Source organism: Ranitomeya variabilis, chromosome 1, assembly GCF_051348905.1.
Source record: "Ranitomeya variabilis isolate aRanVar5 chromosome 1, aRanVar5.hap1, whole genome shotgun sequence".
NCBI classification, from domain to species: domain Eukaryota; kingdom Metazoa; phylum Chordata; class Amphibia; order Anura; family Dendrobatidae; genus Ranitomeya; species Ranitomeya variabilis.
In genome coordinates, this window is record NC_135232.1 from 118,611,222 (window position 1) to 118,628,521 (window position 17,300).

General features: G+C 42.1%; 1 protein-coding gene across 4 annotated transcripts in view; it reads left to right on the forward strand.

Annotated features, from left to right (window-relative positions):
- Nucleotides 1-15,352, forward strand: part of RASGRF2 (Ras protein specific guanine nucleotide releasing factor 2) — a 401,708-nt gene extending 386,356 nt beyond the window's left edge. For all 4 annotated transcript variants that reach the window (XM_077288405.1, XM_077288397.1, XM_077288415.1 and 1 more), the window contains 8 exons: nucleotides 290-350; nucleotides 1,611-1,714; nucleotides 1,805-1,889; nucleotides 3,375-3,572; nucleotides 4,116-4,195; nucleotides 5,789-5,906; nucleotides 9,642-9,710; nucleotides 12,409-15,352. In XM_077288405.1, coding sequence (XP_077144520.1) covers nucleotides 290-350; nucleotides 1,611-1,714; nucleotides 1,805-1,889; nucleotides 3,375-3,572; nucleotides 4,116-4,195; nucleotides 5,789-5,906; nucleotides 9,642-9,710; nucleotides 12,409-12,501 — 808 coding nt within the window. In that variant the 3' untranslated portion in view covers nucleotides 12,502-15,352. The remainder of the gene's footprint in view (nucleotides 1-289; nucleotides 351-1,610; nucleotides 1,715-1,804; nucleotides 1,890-3,374; nucleotides 3,573-4,115; nucleotides 4,196-5,788; nucleotides 5,907-9,641; nucleotides 9,711-12,408) is intronic.
- The last annotated feature ends 1,948 nt before the right edge of the window (nucleotides 15,353-17,300 follow it).

Here is a 17,300-nt window from a genome sequence, read left to right on the forward strand (position 1 = left end):
ACTGACAGACTCCTTTTAAGACATTTCATAACCACAGCATGTCCTATCAGAAGCACTGCTGACATCCTTTCTACATTGCCATTATATCTGAAGTTGTACCAGGAACATTAGTGGCTTCTTACTGCACCATGTGAACATGCCTTTATAGCAAATATTATGCATCCTGTTGTGACTGCCTGTCGTCAGCCTTTTATATGATTAGTAAGGGCATGTTGTATTAGTAAGTCCTGTGTTATTCCTACACTCTGAGACCACCGCTGTTACTAATTATGGTCTTTCCTGTCATCAGCGCTGTTTCTCAGGAAGAACAAGATGACTGCCACTTGACAATGGAGGACATCATTGCCATGGTGAGCTTAGTTATGTTTTAATTTTTAGTTTCAGTACTCGATCAGCCATACCAGTTTTTTTTCCCTGTCATGTTGATTTAATTACATACAAAGTACACGAAGATAGTGTTCCCAACACCAGTCCTCAAGCCCACCAACAGATCATACTTTCAGCATTTCATTGCATCCAAGGACATTCAGAAATCATGATCTGTTGTTGGGGGTGGGCCTTACGGACTGGCGTTGGGGAACACTTCACTTTTTATTGCAGGTGCCTATATAGAGGCTGCAATTCACATCACAACCACTGAGAGGCCACACAGGGACACACATAGCATAAACCTCTCGTGACAGTATCACAGAATCATGATTTTTTTTTTAAATGGTCGTCTCTCGCCACAGAGTTTGGGGGTATGTTGAGCAAAGGTAAGGAAGGACCCCTCTATAAAGCAGCGTTTTCTGATGCAGATAGTTTGTTACCTGCACTGAATATAGATATAAGTGCATAATTTAGACAATACATGTTAGCGGCCTTTTAAGGGGGCTCTATTATGAGTAGAAGTTCTGTTTTGAGAAACTGAAATAATTGAAGTATAACGGTCTATAATGGCTAATGCCCACCATGATTAGATATCCCTTTTGGGTGTTTTTTCAATCCTTGGGTCATGCTCTTCCGCTCAGTACCTGCACTAGGCATAACACGTTGCATCAGCCTCATTATTCCCGCTACCGGTAACTTGTCGGACAACCTCACTGAAAAGTCTGTAGTTGTTGGGTAAATAAAATTGGGAACACACACACAGACTCGGGATAATTTTATTGGCCACAGGGGCTAATGTGATAAATATGTGATGACTAAGGCCGGGATCACATTTGTAAGTGCATTGCGAGTAACTCATGCGAGTCTCTCACCTAAATACCCGGCTCTGCCGCCGGCACTCGGCACCGGAGTGTGCGGCTGCATGTATTTCTAGGCAGCCACACACTCCGGTCCCGAGTGCCGGCGGTAGAGCCGGGTATTGAGGCGAGAGACTCGTGCGAGTTGCATTGCACTCACAAGTGTGATCCCAGCCTAATTATGATAATCACCTCCGTGGAATATGTTGGTACTTGAAATACAATTTGTGAACCTTTGCATGATTTCTTTTTCTTTGCATGGGGCAGTGATGTGGGCGATACGATAATACCTTTTTATGACATGTGCATTTTGCTATTGTGTGTACCGCTGCTGTTGCAAATTGTGCAGAATGTTAATGAACTCATGTGTCTTTTTCGGTGCAGTCAGAAGGGCCACCAACAGAATATTTGGATTCATTGTCTGCCATGGAACTAGCCGAGCAAATCACTCTTTTGGACCACATAGTGTTTAGGAGCATTCCTTATCAGTAAGACTCTACTACTGTACTATATATCTACCCTGAACTTTTACAATAGTGTATACTTTTAGCAAACTGGATCATTTTTCTTACTTCTAGGGAATTCCTTGGCCAGGGGTGGATGAAAACGGACAAAAGCGGAAGGACACCTTTTATAATGAAAACTAGCCAACACTTCAATGATGTGAGTATGCAGTCAGTTTGTTAGAAATGAGCATTGACATAGTGTTCTGAATCCTGCACCAGAAAATGAGGTTCTGTGACAAGGGTCCCGAATCGGGTGGGAAACTGCTCATCTCAAGTAGTATATTTAGGGCATGAGATACTTCCTTGCTACTAAAGGTTCTCGCTTAAGCTTCATTGCAGCTAGAGTTGCAATCTTGGTCTTGTTTTAAAGCCAAGATCTTTAGCCTTAATCCAACCCAGACTAAGGATGCAGTTCTCATTTGATAGTGTGTGGATATTAGTAAGAGTCCGCAAAAAAAACAAATGACAGTATTGTCTCCCATCGTGACCCGCTCACAGTAGAAATGCCCCCCTCTGTAGCCCTCATACAGTATTAACGATTACCTTTGTGGCCCCCATACAATACTAAAATTCCTCTTTATAAAGGTGACAGCAATATAGTAGTAAAGTACATCATTTCTGCCCCCATACAGTAATAACGTACTCCTTTAAGAATTTCTCTGCCATCCCTGCTTTCAGAAAATGTACAGCTATTATAGTATAGTACATTACAGAACAATCCAACAACCGTTATTTGGACTGGGAGAATTTAACACCAAACATAGATATGGTTCCTTTAGAGTCTGCAAGGTGGCCACACAAAGGGACAAATAAAATGCAACAACAGTCTTTAGACTAGTTCCTCAAATCCAGCAAGGTGGCAAGACATCACAATGCCATATGGCAATGTGATCCCCAATCTCCAATAGTCCATACACTGGCCACAGCAGCAGATCCTTGCCCCCTAAACATGACACAGCATCAACTAACCAAACACGTGGCTTATTGTTCTCCATCTCTTGGGATCAGCTCCCTGGTTGAGCAGAGATAGTCACACTCCAGCCCCTTAAACATTTGCTACAGGTAGCTCAAAGAATGAAGAAGCTTCCCGAGCCCAGTCTCCTGCCTGTCTGCAATGTTGTATATTAGGGAAGCCCAATGCACAGAGGAACAAAGAAACATGCACCCACCAGATGCAGGACAGTAAATGCTAGAGTGGGCCTGATTTCTGGATCGTCCATGCAAACAGGATTGTGGAGGGGGGAATCGGTTACAGTATACATGGAAATCTGCAGATAATATGAAGACTCTTAGTAAAGGTGCGATGCCCGGACTGGCTGCTCCGGTCGCATTGTGACGCTGTTGTCGCCTTTGTTTTCTGACCGCCTGACAGCGCCCTCACTTATAGAGTGGCAAATCCATGAAAGATTTTTTGAAAGTCACAATGCATATCGTCATCATTGTGCTACCAGTTGGATTATTAGGGTTTGATTATTATTATTATTTAGCATCACACTTTTAGAAATATTTTTTACTTCCAGTAAGTATGAAGACTTACATACTGAGTCCCGCTCTTAGCTGAGAATTAGACACAGTTGTGCATGTTGCATTTTAATTCAAGTGCATACAAATTATTATTACATTTCCTGTCTTTCTCTTCTAGATGAGTAACCTTGTTGCCTCCGAAATCATGAGTCACTCCGATATCGCCTCTAGAGCTAGCTCAATTGAAAAGTGGGTGGTGGTAGCCGATATTTGCCGCTGCATGCACAACTACAATGGGGTGCTGGAGATCACCTCTGCCTTGAACAGAAGTGCAATCTACAGACTCAAGAAAACCTGGGCCAAAGTTTCTAAACAGGTAAGAAATAGTGATGAGCGAATGTGCTAGGGTAAGGTGTTATCCGAACCTGCTTGTGTGCTAACCGTGTGACTTCAGCTTTCTCAAAAAATATGTTTCAGTCCCCGCTCCTGCATGTCTAGTTGCTGATTGACAGCCGCAACACATGCAGGGATTGCCTGTTACCAGATTATTTATACCCAGAAGGATCACCGTACCCCCAAAAACAAGGGCAGCATTGTTATGTTTTTGTTTCACCGCTTCACCCCACTTACATTTTTTTCCCCGTTTTATGGTTAACTGAATGGTGTAATTCAAAACTACAATATTCTTATTTGTCACTCAAAAAAAAAAGAACTCATTGAGTGGCCTGAACTGGATCCACGAAGGTGACAGCAGATGAGAATGGGAGAGTTTAGCACCCAGGCAAAATTGTATTTACCTTGGAAAATTGTTTTAAGGCAAAATATACATGTGTGTGCGATATATATAGAGATAGATTGATAGTATATTTTTCAGATGTGTATGGTTTCCATTCTAAACTTTGTTATTTTTTCTATATAGACTAAAGCGCTTATGGACAAACTTCAGAAGACCGTCTCATCAGAAGGGAGATTCAAAAACCTGAGAGAGTCTCTTAAAAAGTATGTTTGTTTGATTTTTGAGCTAATTACATCTTGACTTTTCTATCTAAATGTAGTTGTTTTGTAAATGGCATGTCATCATTACTCTTTGACAGTATCTTTTAGGGTAGGGTTTGGTACGGATACGGGTCACAGTACAGTGCCAGCTTTGTGGATGAAATTTTACAATAACTCAACCACTTGATGTAGAGAAAATCTGCACTGTAAATTGTGAACTGCTGCAGATGACAATTTATCCTGCTGATATTCGCCGAGGATTTCACTGGTTGCAATGCAAAGGCTAAAATCTGTAATAAAGACACACCCCAACAAGAATATGCAGTATCTCAAATTCAACACCGTTTTGGTGCAGAATCTGCTGCCAGAGATTTGCTGTGGAAATTCACTATCGGCTAAGTCCCACATGAATGGACCTACCTTACAGCAATGTAACTGTACAGCAGTTTTGGGGCATGAACGCCGTCACCTGGAGTGAGTCTGGTGAATGTTTGGGACAGAGCTCCTTATTTTGGCTGCTGTTTGTTTGTAATTCTTATCATAGTTTGGATCTTATGACTAGATGGCTATTGTCCGACCTTTTTCACCAAGTGACATAGACTTGGTTTTTGCAGTTGCATCTATTTGCTTTTACCACATGGAAAATAAAAAGAAGGCACAATGGAACAAAAAATAGAATTAACAGAAGTACCTGACATGATTTGCAGAGTTTCTTCTGCTTCCTAGAGGGTAGAGAAACAATGGATACCCACTCAGTTTGGATCTGACCCACAACCATGCATTAAGCAACATCAAGCAAGCTGTGAATACTTTGGCGTGAACTCCGCAAAAAAGTTGTAACCTAGTGGTCACGAGAAAGCACAAAGAGAGGGGCACAAGTTACTCCAAATTCACTGTTTGGGGGACAGAATTTCAGTGAAGCATTGCTGCTCTCCATGGAATAAAAAGTGCATTAGATTTCAATAGTAACTTCTCACTCCGGCCATGTGGTCAGTAGCCACCCTGCCCTCACTGTTCAGAGTGCATCTGCGACTAATTCCAGAAGGGAGACCTGCTCAGAAGCCTGTCATTAGTAGTACAGTGTCAGACTGCCGACCTGTGCTCACCGCCGCTGTCCAGACCTGCAGTCACCACTCGCTGAACACTGCGGAGCTGTGACAGGGGGAAATTGTATCTCAGAGCATATCTCAAGTTGTTTTTTTGGTAAGTGTTGTGCTCAGACACACAAGAGAAAATAAAAATGGCAGCCCCCAGTGGCTGCAGAAGTGGTAAGATAAATAAAGTTCTGTTAAAACATGACGTTTCATTTCGTTTAAAAAAAAATAATTATATAATCAATAATTAATCATTATTATTCCTACAGTCATATTTTCTGTACACCGACACCTTTTCTTTCTAACCTACTAACGGTTAATCTGCTGCGAGTAAATGTACAAGCTTTACCGGTATCAAAAGTAAAGAAAAAAGTTGTATTTAAAAGGGATATACTGCATATGGATGAGCATCACCTTTAATCTATGTGTAACTTGCTAATTCTTTTGCAGTCGGGATACGCCTTTAACAGTTTGTCTCCTATTCGGTCTGTGTTTTTTGCAGCTGTAATCCGCCTTCTGTACCCTACCTGGGGATGTACCTAACAGACTTAGCATTCATTGAAGAGGGCACACCAAACTTCACTGAGGAAGGCCTTGTAAATTTTTCGAAAATGCGAATGGTCAGTATAATTCCAAAACTTCATTAAAAAAATACATTTTAGTGACCATTAATGCAATATATTTTTATAATGTATTTTCAAGATATAACTCGCTTATCAATGACTGTGTCATAAAAATACTTGTGAGTGAGGCCACAAAGCCAAGTGGAGTAACATTACCCCATTGTTTGTGGTCACACAGCATAGGCATAAAAAATCATCAAAGCCATAAATGATCAGGACTGGTGGATTACTAGGGTTACAAAGTCTCAATCATAAATCGTGAAGATGGCGCAGTGTTTAGATCCATGCTCAATGGGAATCAGTTCAGTCTCACTAAAGTCCTACATTTAGAGAGGGATCCATTGCAAAGGGGGTAAGAGACACAGGGACAGCATTTGAGCAGGACCACGTGTTCCTAATCTGCCCTGTTTTCTTTCTTTATAATAATAATAATAATAATAATAATAATTTTTATTTATATAGCGCCAACATATTCCGCAGCGCTTTACAACTTATAGAGGGGACTTGTACAGACAATAGACATTACAGCATAACAGAAATCACAGTTCAAAACAGATACCAGGAGGAATGAGGGCCCTGCTCGCAAGCTTACAAACTATGAGGAAAAGGGGAGACACGAGAGGTGGATATTTATCCCTGTTCACTACAACTGATTTGTCTTGAGCAGGGGTGGGCAATTAATTTTCCCAAGGGGCCACATCAGACACTGTGACTGTTGTGGAGGCCAGAACCAATAGACTGAAATTAATTCTGCTCCATATTAATATTAACATATTATAATTATTTTATATTAATTGTATCACTTACTATTGACCAGAAATAGGTATGCTGATATCCCCCTATATACAGTATGAGCCCGCACACAGACCCCCATAGCCCCCTATATAAACTATGAGCTCCCACATAGCCTCCTATATACAGGATGAGCCCCCCCACAGCCTCATGTATACAGGATGAGCACCCACATACATAGCCACATGTATAAAGGATGAGCCCTCACACTGCCTCCTAAGTATAGTATGAGCCCTCTATATACAGTATGAGCCCCACATAGCTGCTTATGTGCAGTGTGAGCCCCCTATATACAGTATGATTCCCACATAGCCCCCTATGTACATAATGATCCCCCTATATACAGTATAAGCCCCACATAGCTTCCAATATACAGGATGAGCTCCGCTATATACAGTATGAGCCCCTCATAGCCTCCTATGTACATGCAAACATCTCATACACATGAAAAAAAAACACCACATACTCGCCTCACTCCTATTCCCTTGGCGCTCTGCATCTGCTCCTGTTACCGATGAACAGCTGACGTGATGAAATGTTGTCATCACGTCAGCTGTCTCACATGCTGGTTGGTGATCGGCAGCCCCTCCTTCACCATGCGGCAGGTGGACGGCGGCGGCAAAAGGCACTGTGCAGCCTGTGAGCCACTGTTACAGCCCTTCAGCTGTCTCGATCATCGGGCCGGACTGGAACAGCCAGAGGGTCGGATGTGGCCCGCGGGCCTCACTTTGCCCAAATCTGCACATGAGCATGGATCGAAACACTGCGCCATCTTGACTGTTTATGAGTGAAGGTGTGTGGTCCTGTTCCCGATTGCTGTTCTCGTGCCTTCCCACCCCCAATGGATCCATCTCTGTTCAAAGGAGATATATTTCTTTTGAGTACAGATCGAAACACTACTCCATCTTCACCATTGATGATCGAGAGTTCATGAGTCATGACCCTCTTAATCCATCAGTCTTGATCTATAGCTGTGATGACTTTTATGTTTGTGTTGTCTGACCACAAATAGCTGGTAATGTGACTCAATTTGGTTCTGAAGCCTTGCTTACTAGTTTTTGTTCTTGTATTTAGAAATGGTCGGACACTTGGATGTTCAGGTCTGGTGAGTTCAGCCAAACAGTTAGAAAAAGTTCGGTTCCGGGTACCAGAACAGTACTCAGTCCCGAACCCGGACTTTATTCACTTGACTGGGGGCCCGAGCATCCAGTGTTTGCCACATTGTCATGTGCATGACAGGGAGGCAAACACCACTTCTAATCAGCTGTAAAATCATCACCACCGGTCCGACAGCCGCAGTTCCCACACTATCAAAAGACATCGTGAGCCCGGAGCTATGATCGAAGGTATAAAGTTTGCTGCTGTCTGCGGTCACTGCTGTCAGCTGATGGGACTACTGCTCCTATCAGCCGACGCCTGTTGCAGCTAATAACAGTGAGAGCAGGAGCGGCTGATGGGAGTATTCATCAGCCAGCTCCTGCACTGTAAATACATTTAGAAGAAGAGCCAGGCAAAGCGCCAGAAATGCGCCTTTCCTGGGCAGCTGCGGTATGCTAATTTTAGACTGGGGGGCCAATATCCATGGCCCCTTACCAGCCTGAGAATACTTTCCCCCAGCTGTCTGCTTTAACTTGGCTGGTTGTCAAAATTGGGGGAGACCCCATGCTGGTTTTTTAAATTATTTAAATAATTAAAAAATACGATGTGGGGACCCCTCTATTCTTGATACCCAGCCTTGCTAACTCTGATAGATGAGGGTTGCAGCCCCCAGCTGTGAGTTTTGTCTGGCTGGTTATCAAAAATACAGGGGAACCCACACCGTTTTTTTTTTCTAATTATTTACAGCACAAAATCCGGCTGATGAATACTCCCATCAGTCGCTCCTGCTCTCGCTGTTGTTAGTGGCAGCAAACGTCGGCTGATGGGAGTAGTACCATCAGCTGCACCAATGACCGAAGGTAAACTTTATACCTCCGATCACAGCTGCGCTCTCATGCTGTATTTTGACAGTGTGGGAACCGCGGCTCTCTGACTGGAGGTGATGATTTTACCATCGATGAGAAGCTGTGTTTGCACATGACAGCGCGACAAGCATCCGGTGTAGTTAGGAAGAGTTTGAATGGACTGATGGAAATAGCCTATTTGTTGTAGTTGGCGGTGTCCATCATTCCCATTGACTTTGAATAGAGCAACATTCTGCTTGCTCAATCACCGTGGTGCCTCAGACCACCCTTTTGTATTGAATGATAGGAGATCCCAGCAATGAAAAATTTAACTGTTCTGTGGATAATTGGTAAAGGGAATTTGTGTTGAAACCCTTTGTAAACGGAATCTATTACCAGGTTTTTGCCACCTAATCTTAGGGCAGCATATTGTAGAGACAACGACGCTGATTCCAGGGATGTTACTTACTGGGCTGCTTGCTGTAGTTTTGATAAAATCACTGTTTTATCAGTAGGAGATTATCACTATAGGACTAATGAACCTGCTGTCCTGTAGTCATCCATAATCATGAGCTCTGTATAACCCCACCCACACCACTGATTGGCAGCTTTTTGCCTATGCAGTGTATACAGATGTGGTGTGGACAGGGTTATACAAAGCTCAGTATTTCAGTCAGAGAATGTAGAGTCTGCACCAGATAAAACGCTAATTTTATTAAAACTGCAACAAGCAGCCCAGTAAGTGACACCTCAGATGGGGTAGCAAAAAGCTGTTGACAAATTGTATTGAAGTCGCCAATTGATGTTCCTAATGTCAGGACAAATATATTAAATGTGTTTTAGCTCATGAAAATCAATTATAATATGTTACTTTCCCAAGTTCACTGGTGTGCTAATTTGTCACTTTTGAATGGTTCGAAAAGTTTGCAGCAATAAAGGTTTTACAAACCGCCTCATTTATTTGGAAACATTTTTAATTTTTGTTTTTCTTCTACAGATATCACATATTATTCGAGAAATTCGACAGTTCCAACAGACCCCATACCGGATAGAGCACCAGCCTAAGGTAACGATCAACCTGGTAAACACTGCACTGCACATACACGCAAAATGACAGAGATTCTGACAGGCGCCTCACAAATGTTTTGCTTATATACAGCACTATACATAATATAGCGCTATGCAAAGTGGAGAAGGGGTGGGAGATTAATTTTCCCAAGGGGCCACATGACAGACCGTGACAATTGTGGAGGCCGAACCAACAGGCTGAAATTAATTTTGCTCATAGTATGTGCGGGCTCATACTTGATATAGGTGGTTATATGTGGGCTCACACTGGATATAGGCGGCTATATGGGGGCTTATACTGTATCTATGAGGCTATGTGGGGGCTCATAGTGTATATAAGGAGCTATGTGGGCCGCATATTGCATATAGGTAGCTATGTCGTGGCTGTGTGTGGACTTATACTACGGTATTTAGGGGGCTGTGTGGGCTTATACTGTATCTAGGGTGCTATGTGAAAGGCTCATACTGTATATAGGAGGCTATATGGGGGCTCACACTAGATATAGGAGGCTACAGTGAGGAAAAAAGCCACCAATTGTGCAAGTTCTCGCACTTAAAAAGATGAGAGAGGCCTGTAATTGACATCATAGGTAGACCACAACTATGAGAGTCACAATGAGAAAACAAATCCAGAAAATCACCTTGTCTGATTTGGCAAGATTTATTTTGCAAATTATGGTGGAAAATAAGTATTTGGTCACCTAAAAACATGCAAGATTTCTGGCTCTCACAGACCTGTAACTTCTTTAAGAGGCTCCTCTGTCCTCCACTCATTACCTGTAGTAATGGCACCTGTTTGAACTTGTTATCAGTATAAAAGACACCTATCCACAACCTCAAACAGTCACACTCCAAACTCCACTATGGTGAAGACCAAAGAGCTGTTGAAAGACACCAGAAACAAAATGATAGCCCTGCACCAGGCTGGGAAGACTGAATCTGCAATAGGCAAGCAGCTTGGTGTGATGAAATCAACTGTGGGAGCAATAATAAGAAAATGGAAGACATACAAGACCACTGATAATCTCCCTCGATCTGGGGCTCCACGCAAGATTTCACCCTGTGGGGTCAAAATGATCACAAGAACGGTGAGCAAAAATCCCAGAACCGCCAGGGACTCAGATCCTGCGGTGCCAGACTTGTCCCCCTGCTTAAGCCAGTACATGTCCAGGCCCATCTGAAGTTTGCTAGAGAGCATTTGGATTATCCAGAAGAGTATTGGGAGAATGTCATATGGTCTGATGAAACCAAAGTAGAACTGTTTGGTAGAAACAAAACTCGTCATGTTTGGAGGAGACAGAATGCTGAGTTGCATCCAAAGAACACCATACCTACTGTGAAGCATGGGGGTGGCAGAATCATGCTTTGGGTCTGTTTCTCTGCAAAAGGACCAGGACGACTGATCCGTGTACATGAAAGAATGAATGGGGCCTTGTATAGTGCAGGGGCCTTGTATAGTGCAAGGGCATTGAAGATGAGACTTTGATGGGTCTTTCAGCATGATAATGATCCCAAGTACACCTCCAGAGCAATGAAGGAGTGGCTTTGTAAGAAGCATATGAAGGTCCTGGAGTGGCCTTGCCAGTCTCCAGATCTCAACCCCATAGAAAACCTTTAGAGGGAGTTGAAAGTCCTTGTTGCCCAGCAACAGGCTCCAAACATCACTGCTCTAGAGGAGATCTGCATAGAGTAATGGACCAACATACCACCAACAGTGTGTGCCAACCTTGTAAAGACTTAGAGAAAACGTTTGACCTTTGTCATTGCCAGCAAAGGATATATACCGTAACAAAATTTTGAGATGAACTTTTGTTAATGACCAAATACTTATTTTCCACCGTAATTTGCAAAATAAATCTTACCAAATCAGACAAGGTGATTTTCTGGATTTGTTTTCTCAAGTTTGACTCTCATAGTTGTGGTCTACCTTTGATGTCAATTACAGGCCTCTCTCATCTTTTTAAGTGGGAGAAGTTGCACAGTTGGTGGCTGACTACATACTTTTTTTCCCCACTGTATATGGGGGCTCACAATGGATATAGGCGGCTATATGTGGGGGCTCACACTGTATATAGGTGGCTATACGGGTGGCTCATACTGTATCTAGGAGGCTATGTGGGGGGCTCATACTGTATCTAGGAGGCTATGTGGGGGGGCTCATACTGTATCTAGGAGGCTATGTGGGGCCACAGTTTTTAGTTCAAAGATCACTAAAACATTCTATTGCCTGTACATAAGAGGGTTGTCCCACCTGCCACATATGACATATGCTATAAATGTTTGATAGATGTAGGTTTCACCATTTTGAGTATTGGGTCCCATGGTGCAGCATGGATTGGAGAGGTGGCCATTTATATGTTGATCTCTGCATTCAACTGTATGGGAGTTCCGAAAATTACAAGACACGCTTAACAATTTTTGGAATTCCAATACAAATAAATGGAGAGAATTGCACATGTGCTGTACTCTCTGTTCTGGCAGTATGAATTAGCTGACATGTTCCCTTTTAAAAGTGCTAATAAAGGTTAGCAAGGGCATCAATACTGAACCGCCCTGTGTATACATTGAACCAGAACTCCATTCTCCTGAGTGCAGTTATGCCGGATGACTGGCACAGCTGCATTACTAAATATTCCTCCATAATCGTACATTGTGTTGCATATTATGAATGAACCTTTCTTTGTTTTGTACTTAAGGTTACTCAGTTCCTCCTGGACAAGTCATGGATCTTGGATGAAGATACTCTGTATGAATTATCCTTAACGATTGAACCAAGGCTCCCAGCATGAAGAGTTTTGTTGTGCGTCTCGAGGCAACACAACACTTTCACTTCACAGACCGAATTATGCATGCCATGCCTAGCAGGGAGCAGACCAACAACACCCTTTCGGTGGAAGCAGACGGTGCCGCCAGTGCTTTATAGCAAGTGTAAGGAAACAGAACTAAAATACGAGTGACGTCTGGGGGCATTGTGCTGGGCAGATACTAATACTATAGGAGGTGGTCATTATGGAAGGGGACAAAAGTGAAAAGCTATTCTGACCTCAGCGCCACGGCTTGAATAACTGCAAGGCACTAAGTGTTTGAGACTGAAGACCTAAGATGTAAAGGACAGACTGAAGTGAGCCATCTGTAATGTGCAAATATCACTGTGCCCGGAGTACTGTGTCATCAGAGCGCCCCCTAGGGGACAGTTGTGACTATTAAAGTGAGACTGTCTACTGTGTAGTGTACCGCACCGCAGTATAATGCGCAAAAAGATAAATCTTTGCATGGAGTATTATATCATCATAACGAAGAGTTAATGAAAAAAAGTGGACCTTTAGTCGCCACATTCACAAGCACGTGATTTATAACCCGCATCTCCAAGACAGACGAAAACCAACATATTTCCGTCATTTTCAAGCTTTTGACCTTGTGTTATGAGCAGCAGGATTTGTGCGTTTTATTCTTCATTTTACACTGAATATCTCAAACGAAATGCAATCCCTATCATTAATTTTGTAACGTATCTACTACTGACACTGTGTGTATTGGAGGTGACTGCACTGCCTGGCAAACCTAGATATTAACCGTGTGTTTTGTCTTTTACTCCTTATTTTGATGACTATTGATTTACTTCCTTAGAGGCTATCTAGTATGGTTTGCAGGATTTTTTTGTTCTGTTTTTTTCAGATGCTGTTTTTGTTTTTTTGTGTCAAACCTCATTTATATATCATTTTTTTGCTTGCTCAAAGAATGTATAGCTAAAAACATTTGTACAGCTCGAATAGATTGGTGGCCATTATTTTTATGACTTGTAGTGGAGTGAACCCCAACATCAAATCACATTGGGACGCCACAAAAAAAGAATGAATTATGAACGGAAAATGTATAAATATGCTTACCGTATCGTTTGTTAGGGAGAAGGACGCAGTGTAACACCCTGCATATGTGATCATGCCTTGTATATTACAGTTTGGAGACCACCCCCACACAGGAACAACCCTTGTGTCCCATTAATAAATTACCTATGACATGAATGTGAACAGGTTACTTCTATGGAGTGCATACACGTCATGGATAGATGAAGGATAGTCATATTGGCTCTGGGACCCGGATAACATCCTTTCTTCCATTCATAATGTCATTTGGACCGCACTAGCTGTTATATGTGTGCTACATTTAGGCCTGTATTAAGGGGTGTTCTAATATTCTATCTTCAGGAGCCCGTTACTCCCCAGCTCCTTACTACTTTGTCAGGGAGCGGTGCGCTCCTGAAGATTTGACATTTTTGGATTAGTGGCTAGGTCGTGCTTCTGGATGGAGCGGCGTGCACTTCAGGCTGCTAGTAGACGTAGCTTTACATCTGTAGCACAGGACGGGAGAAGCATAAGCGGACTGAAGCTGGGAAGATCCGGGAGTCTGGTGAGCTTCAGAGCATAGTGAGCGGTCTGTAAAGCATAGAGCCTGCAAGTAGTGTGAGATTAATGGGAACCCACCAAGTGATGCATGCTGCCCACAGTCAGGTATATTATTTTCTGAAAAGCTCCTGTGTTTGTCAGTGATCTGCAGCCATGCTCCGAAGAGCCGGACTAATCTAGACTCTGGCTATGTCATTGACAAGTATCTCCCTATGTACATGCAAGAGAGAGACCTATCAATCAGATGCAGAAGCGCAGGGAAGAGCCAGTCAGGATCTTCAAAGTATATTTTCCCTGAAATACTCAGTTATTATTTTAATCCCTGGCTGTAATTGTGTAGCAAGGCTGCAATTCATGCTGCCCATGGTTTCAGCAGTATGAATTGCCAGAAAAATTCCTTTTTACTACCAGTTGGTAGGTGATGAAGCACTGTTTGGAGGACATGTAGCACATCGGCAATCAAGCCTCTTACCGGTTAGAATGGTGCATCCATCACAACACCCTAGTTGGCCCATGTAGCAGCACCACAGTTAAACTCACTGGAGCAGTAGAAAATGTGGCTACAAATAACAAGTCCACCTGCCTCGAATTTCAGGCTCTTCTAGGATGCTATGTGCCATAAATGACTGCTTGTACTGAGCAATACAGCAAGGCTGCATAATGGAGTAGGCAGAAAACTCGCAATGTAAAGAATCTGTAATAACAATCTAGGAAAGTGTTGTTTCTTTAGTTAGGCTGGGCTACCCAATAAAGCCTTGTGGTTCTCCATCTGTGGAAGTGGAAAAAAAACACAAAAAAAATCCCTCTGGGCATTAGGAATGATGGCCTATTCTCAGGATAGAAAATCACTTTTTGATTGGTGGGGATCTAACCACTTCTTTTTTTTTTTTACCTTAGTAAGTGATTGATGTGTTCATGTAACAAAAGGGGATTATGGATAAACTACCAGTACATTCTAGTCACCACAATGGGCAAATATTGGCAGACCGATACAGAATTAACAAATTCCAAAAACACCTTTTATACGTTATACCTGAAACCCAAATAACCTATTTGACAACCTAAATCCAAAGTTGAGCAGGTCCACGTAGTATCTTTGTTAAAACTGAAGTAAGACATATAACAGTGTAGTGAAAGAAGAACTGTACAGCAATGTAAAATGTATAGTATTATGCACTTGTAGCTGTGTTTTTGTTTTATTTTAATAAAGATCCAGTATGTTGCCATTTGTTGGCACAAAAACGAGTTTCAGGAATGAAGAACTATCTTATGGATTTTGACACCTTTCATTATGACTTTTTTTTTCCAGACACCAGCATAGGTTTGCAGAGGCATTGAGGTGCCAAAACATAAGCAAAACATCCAAATAGACCCGATTTTGTAAAATACACCATTTAAGGAATTTATCCAGGAGTGTAGTGATAATTTTAACCAGACACATACAGTGCCTTTGCGAAAGTATTCGGCTCCCTGGAACTTTTCAACCTTTTCCCACATATCATGCTTCACACATAAAGATACCAAATGTAAACTTTTGGTGAAGAATCAACAAGTGGAAGACAATTGTGAAGTTGAACGAAATTTATTGGTTATTTTAAATTTTTGTGGAAATTCAAAAACTGAAAAGTGGGGCGTGCAATATTATTCGGCCCCTTTACTTTCAGTGCAGCAAACTCACTCCAGAAGTTCATTGCGGATCTCTGAATGATCCAATGTTGTCCTAAATGCCAAATGATGATAAATATAATCCACCTATGTGTAATCAAGTCTAAGTTATTCCGAGTGCTGCAATATTGTATATTTGGTTGGAGACTATACTTTGTGCACATGGCAGGACTCCGAAGGGAAGGTTGCCCTATTTGACCCTGTACTGCAAATTCTGCTGGAATGTTTTGGGTACGTGTTGCTTTTTCAAAACCCTTGAGGTGTCAGAACACCAGAAACCAAACAAAAATTACCCTATTTGGAAACAACATCACTCATAGAATTTTCTCAGGTGTGTTGTGAGCATTTTGACAAACAAGAATACAGCAGCATTCTGTAAGCACTAAGATGTATGCAGACCTTGAATATATGAAATTTGAACTGCATTATATAGAATATACTTATAAAAATGAAAGAACTTAGCTCATAAGCTGGCAAACATTGTGTTTCAAAAATGTATAACGATGTTTTACCTCTAAATTTTTCATTTTCTCAACAGATAATATGAGAAGCATACACAATTTCTTAGAAGGCATGGTTGTCGATTTTGGTGTGAAAAAACTTTAGTGGCCCGCACTGAGCCCTGACCTCAACCCCATCGAAGATCTTTGGAATGAACTAAAATGGAGACTGTGAGCCAGGACCTCACATCCAATATCAGTGTGACCTTACAAATGCTCTACTAGATGAATTGGCAAAAATTCACACAGACACAATTCAAAATCTTGTAAAAAGTTTTCCTCAAATACTAGATGTTGTTACAGCTGCAAAGGGGGAATTATCTCCACATTAATGGATTTACAATAGCAAATCCTAAAAGCACCTGCACAAGGACTGGTTGGCAAATTTTAGCCTGGGAGTCCAGCACAATGCACTGGCTTATGGCTGGTGCATCCCATCCTTCGACTTTGCTCTCATGTAACATTCAAGGCCCCTCTCATAGTACAATCACATAGAGAGTCTGTGTCGTCCTTTTCATGCCCATAGTACTCGAGTGTATGAAGTAACTTGTTTTGTAGGATACTCACATATAGCTCAGCAATGAGTCCACCATCAATCCTGGTCAAGTATCTAATGCCTTTGGCTGGAAAACAACCCCATATCATCAGGCTTCCTCCCCAAACTTGACAGTTTCTTCAATTTCTTGATCACCCAATTTTAAGTTGTTTCTCCTAGACTCATTTGCATCCATCAGATTCTAGTCTACTGACTTTCATCTCATCACTCCAAATCATCCGTTTACAAACTTCTACTGTCCACTTTTCATTCTTGTTTGCATACTCGAGCCGACTCTTCATGTGACAATATTGAAGTCTAGGATTTTTCACCTTTTTTTTCAGGCCACCATTCCAGACTTGTGTAAAGTGCATCACCCAATGTTTGCATGGACGTCTGTTATTTCACTATTGCGAAGCATACGAGCCACCTCCACTGCCTTGTTTGTCTCACCAAAACTGATAGAACTTGCGATAAACTGACTT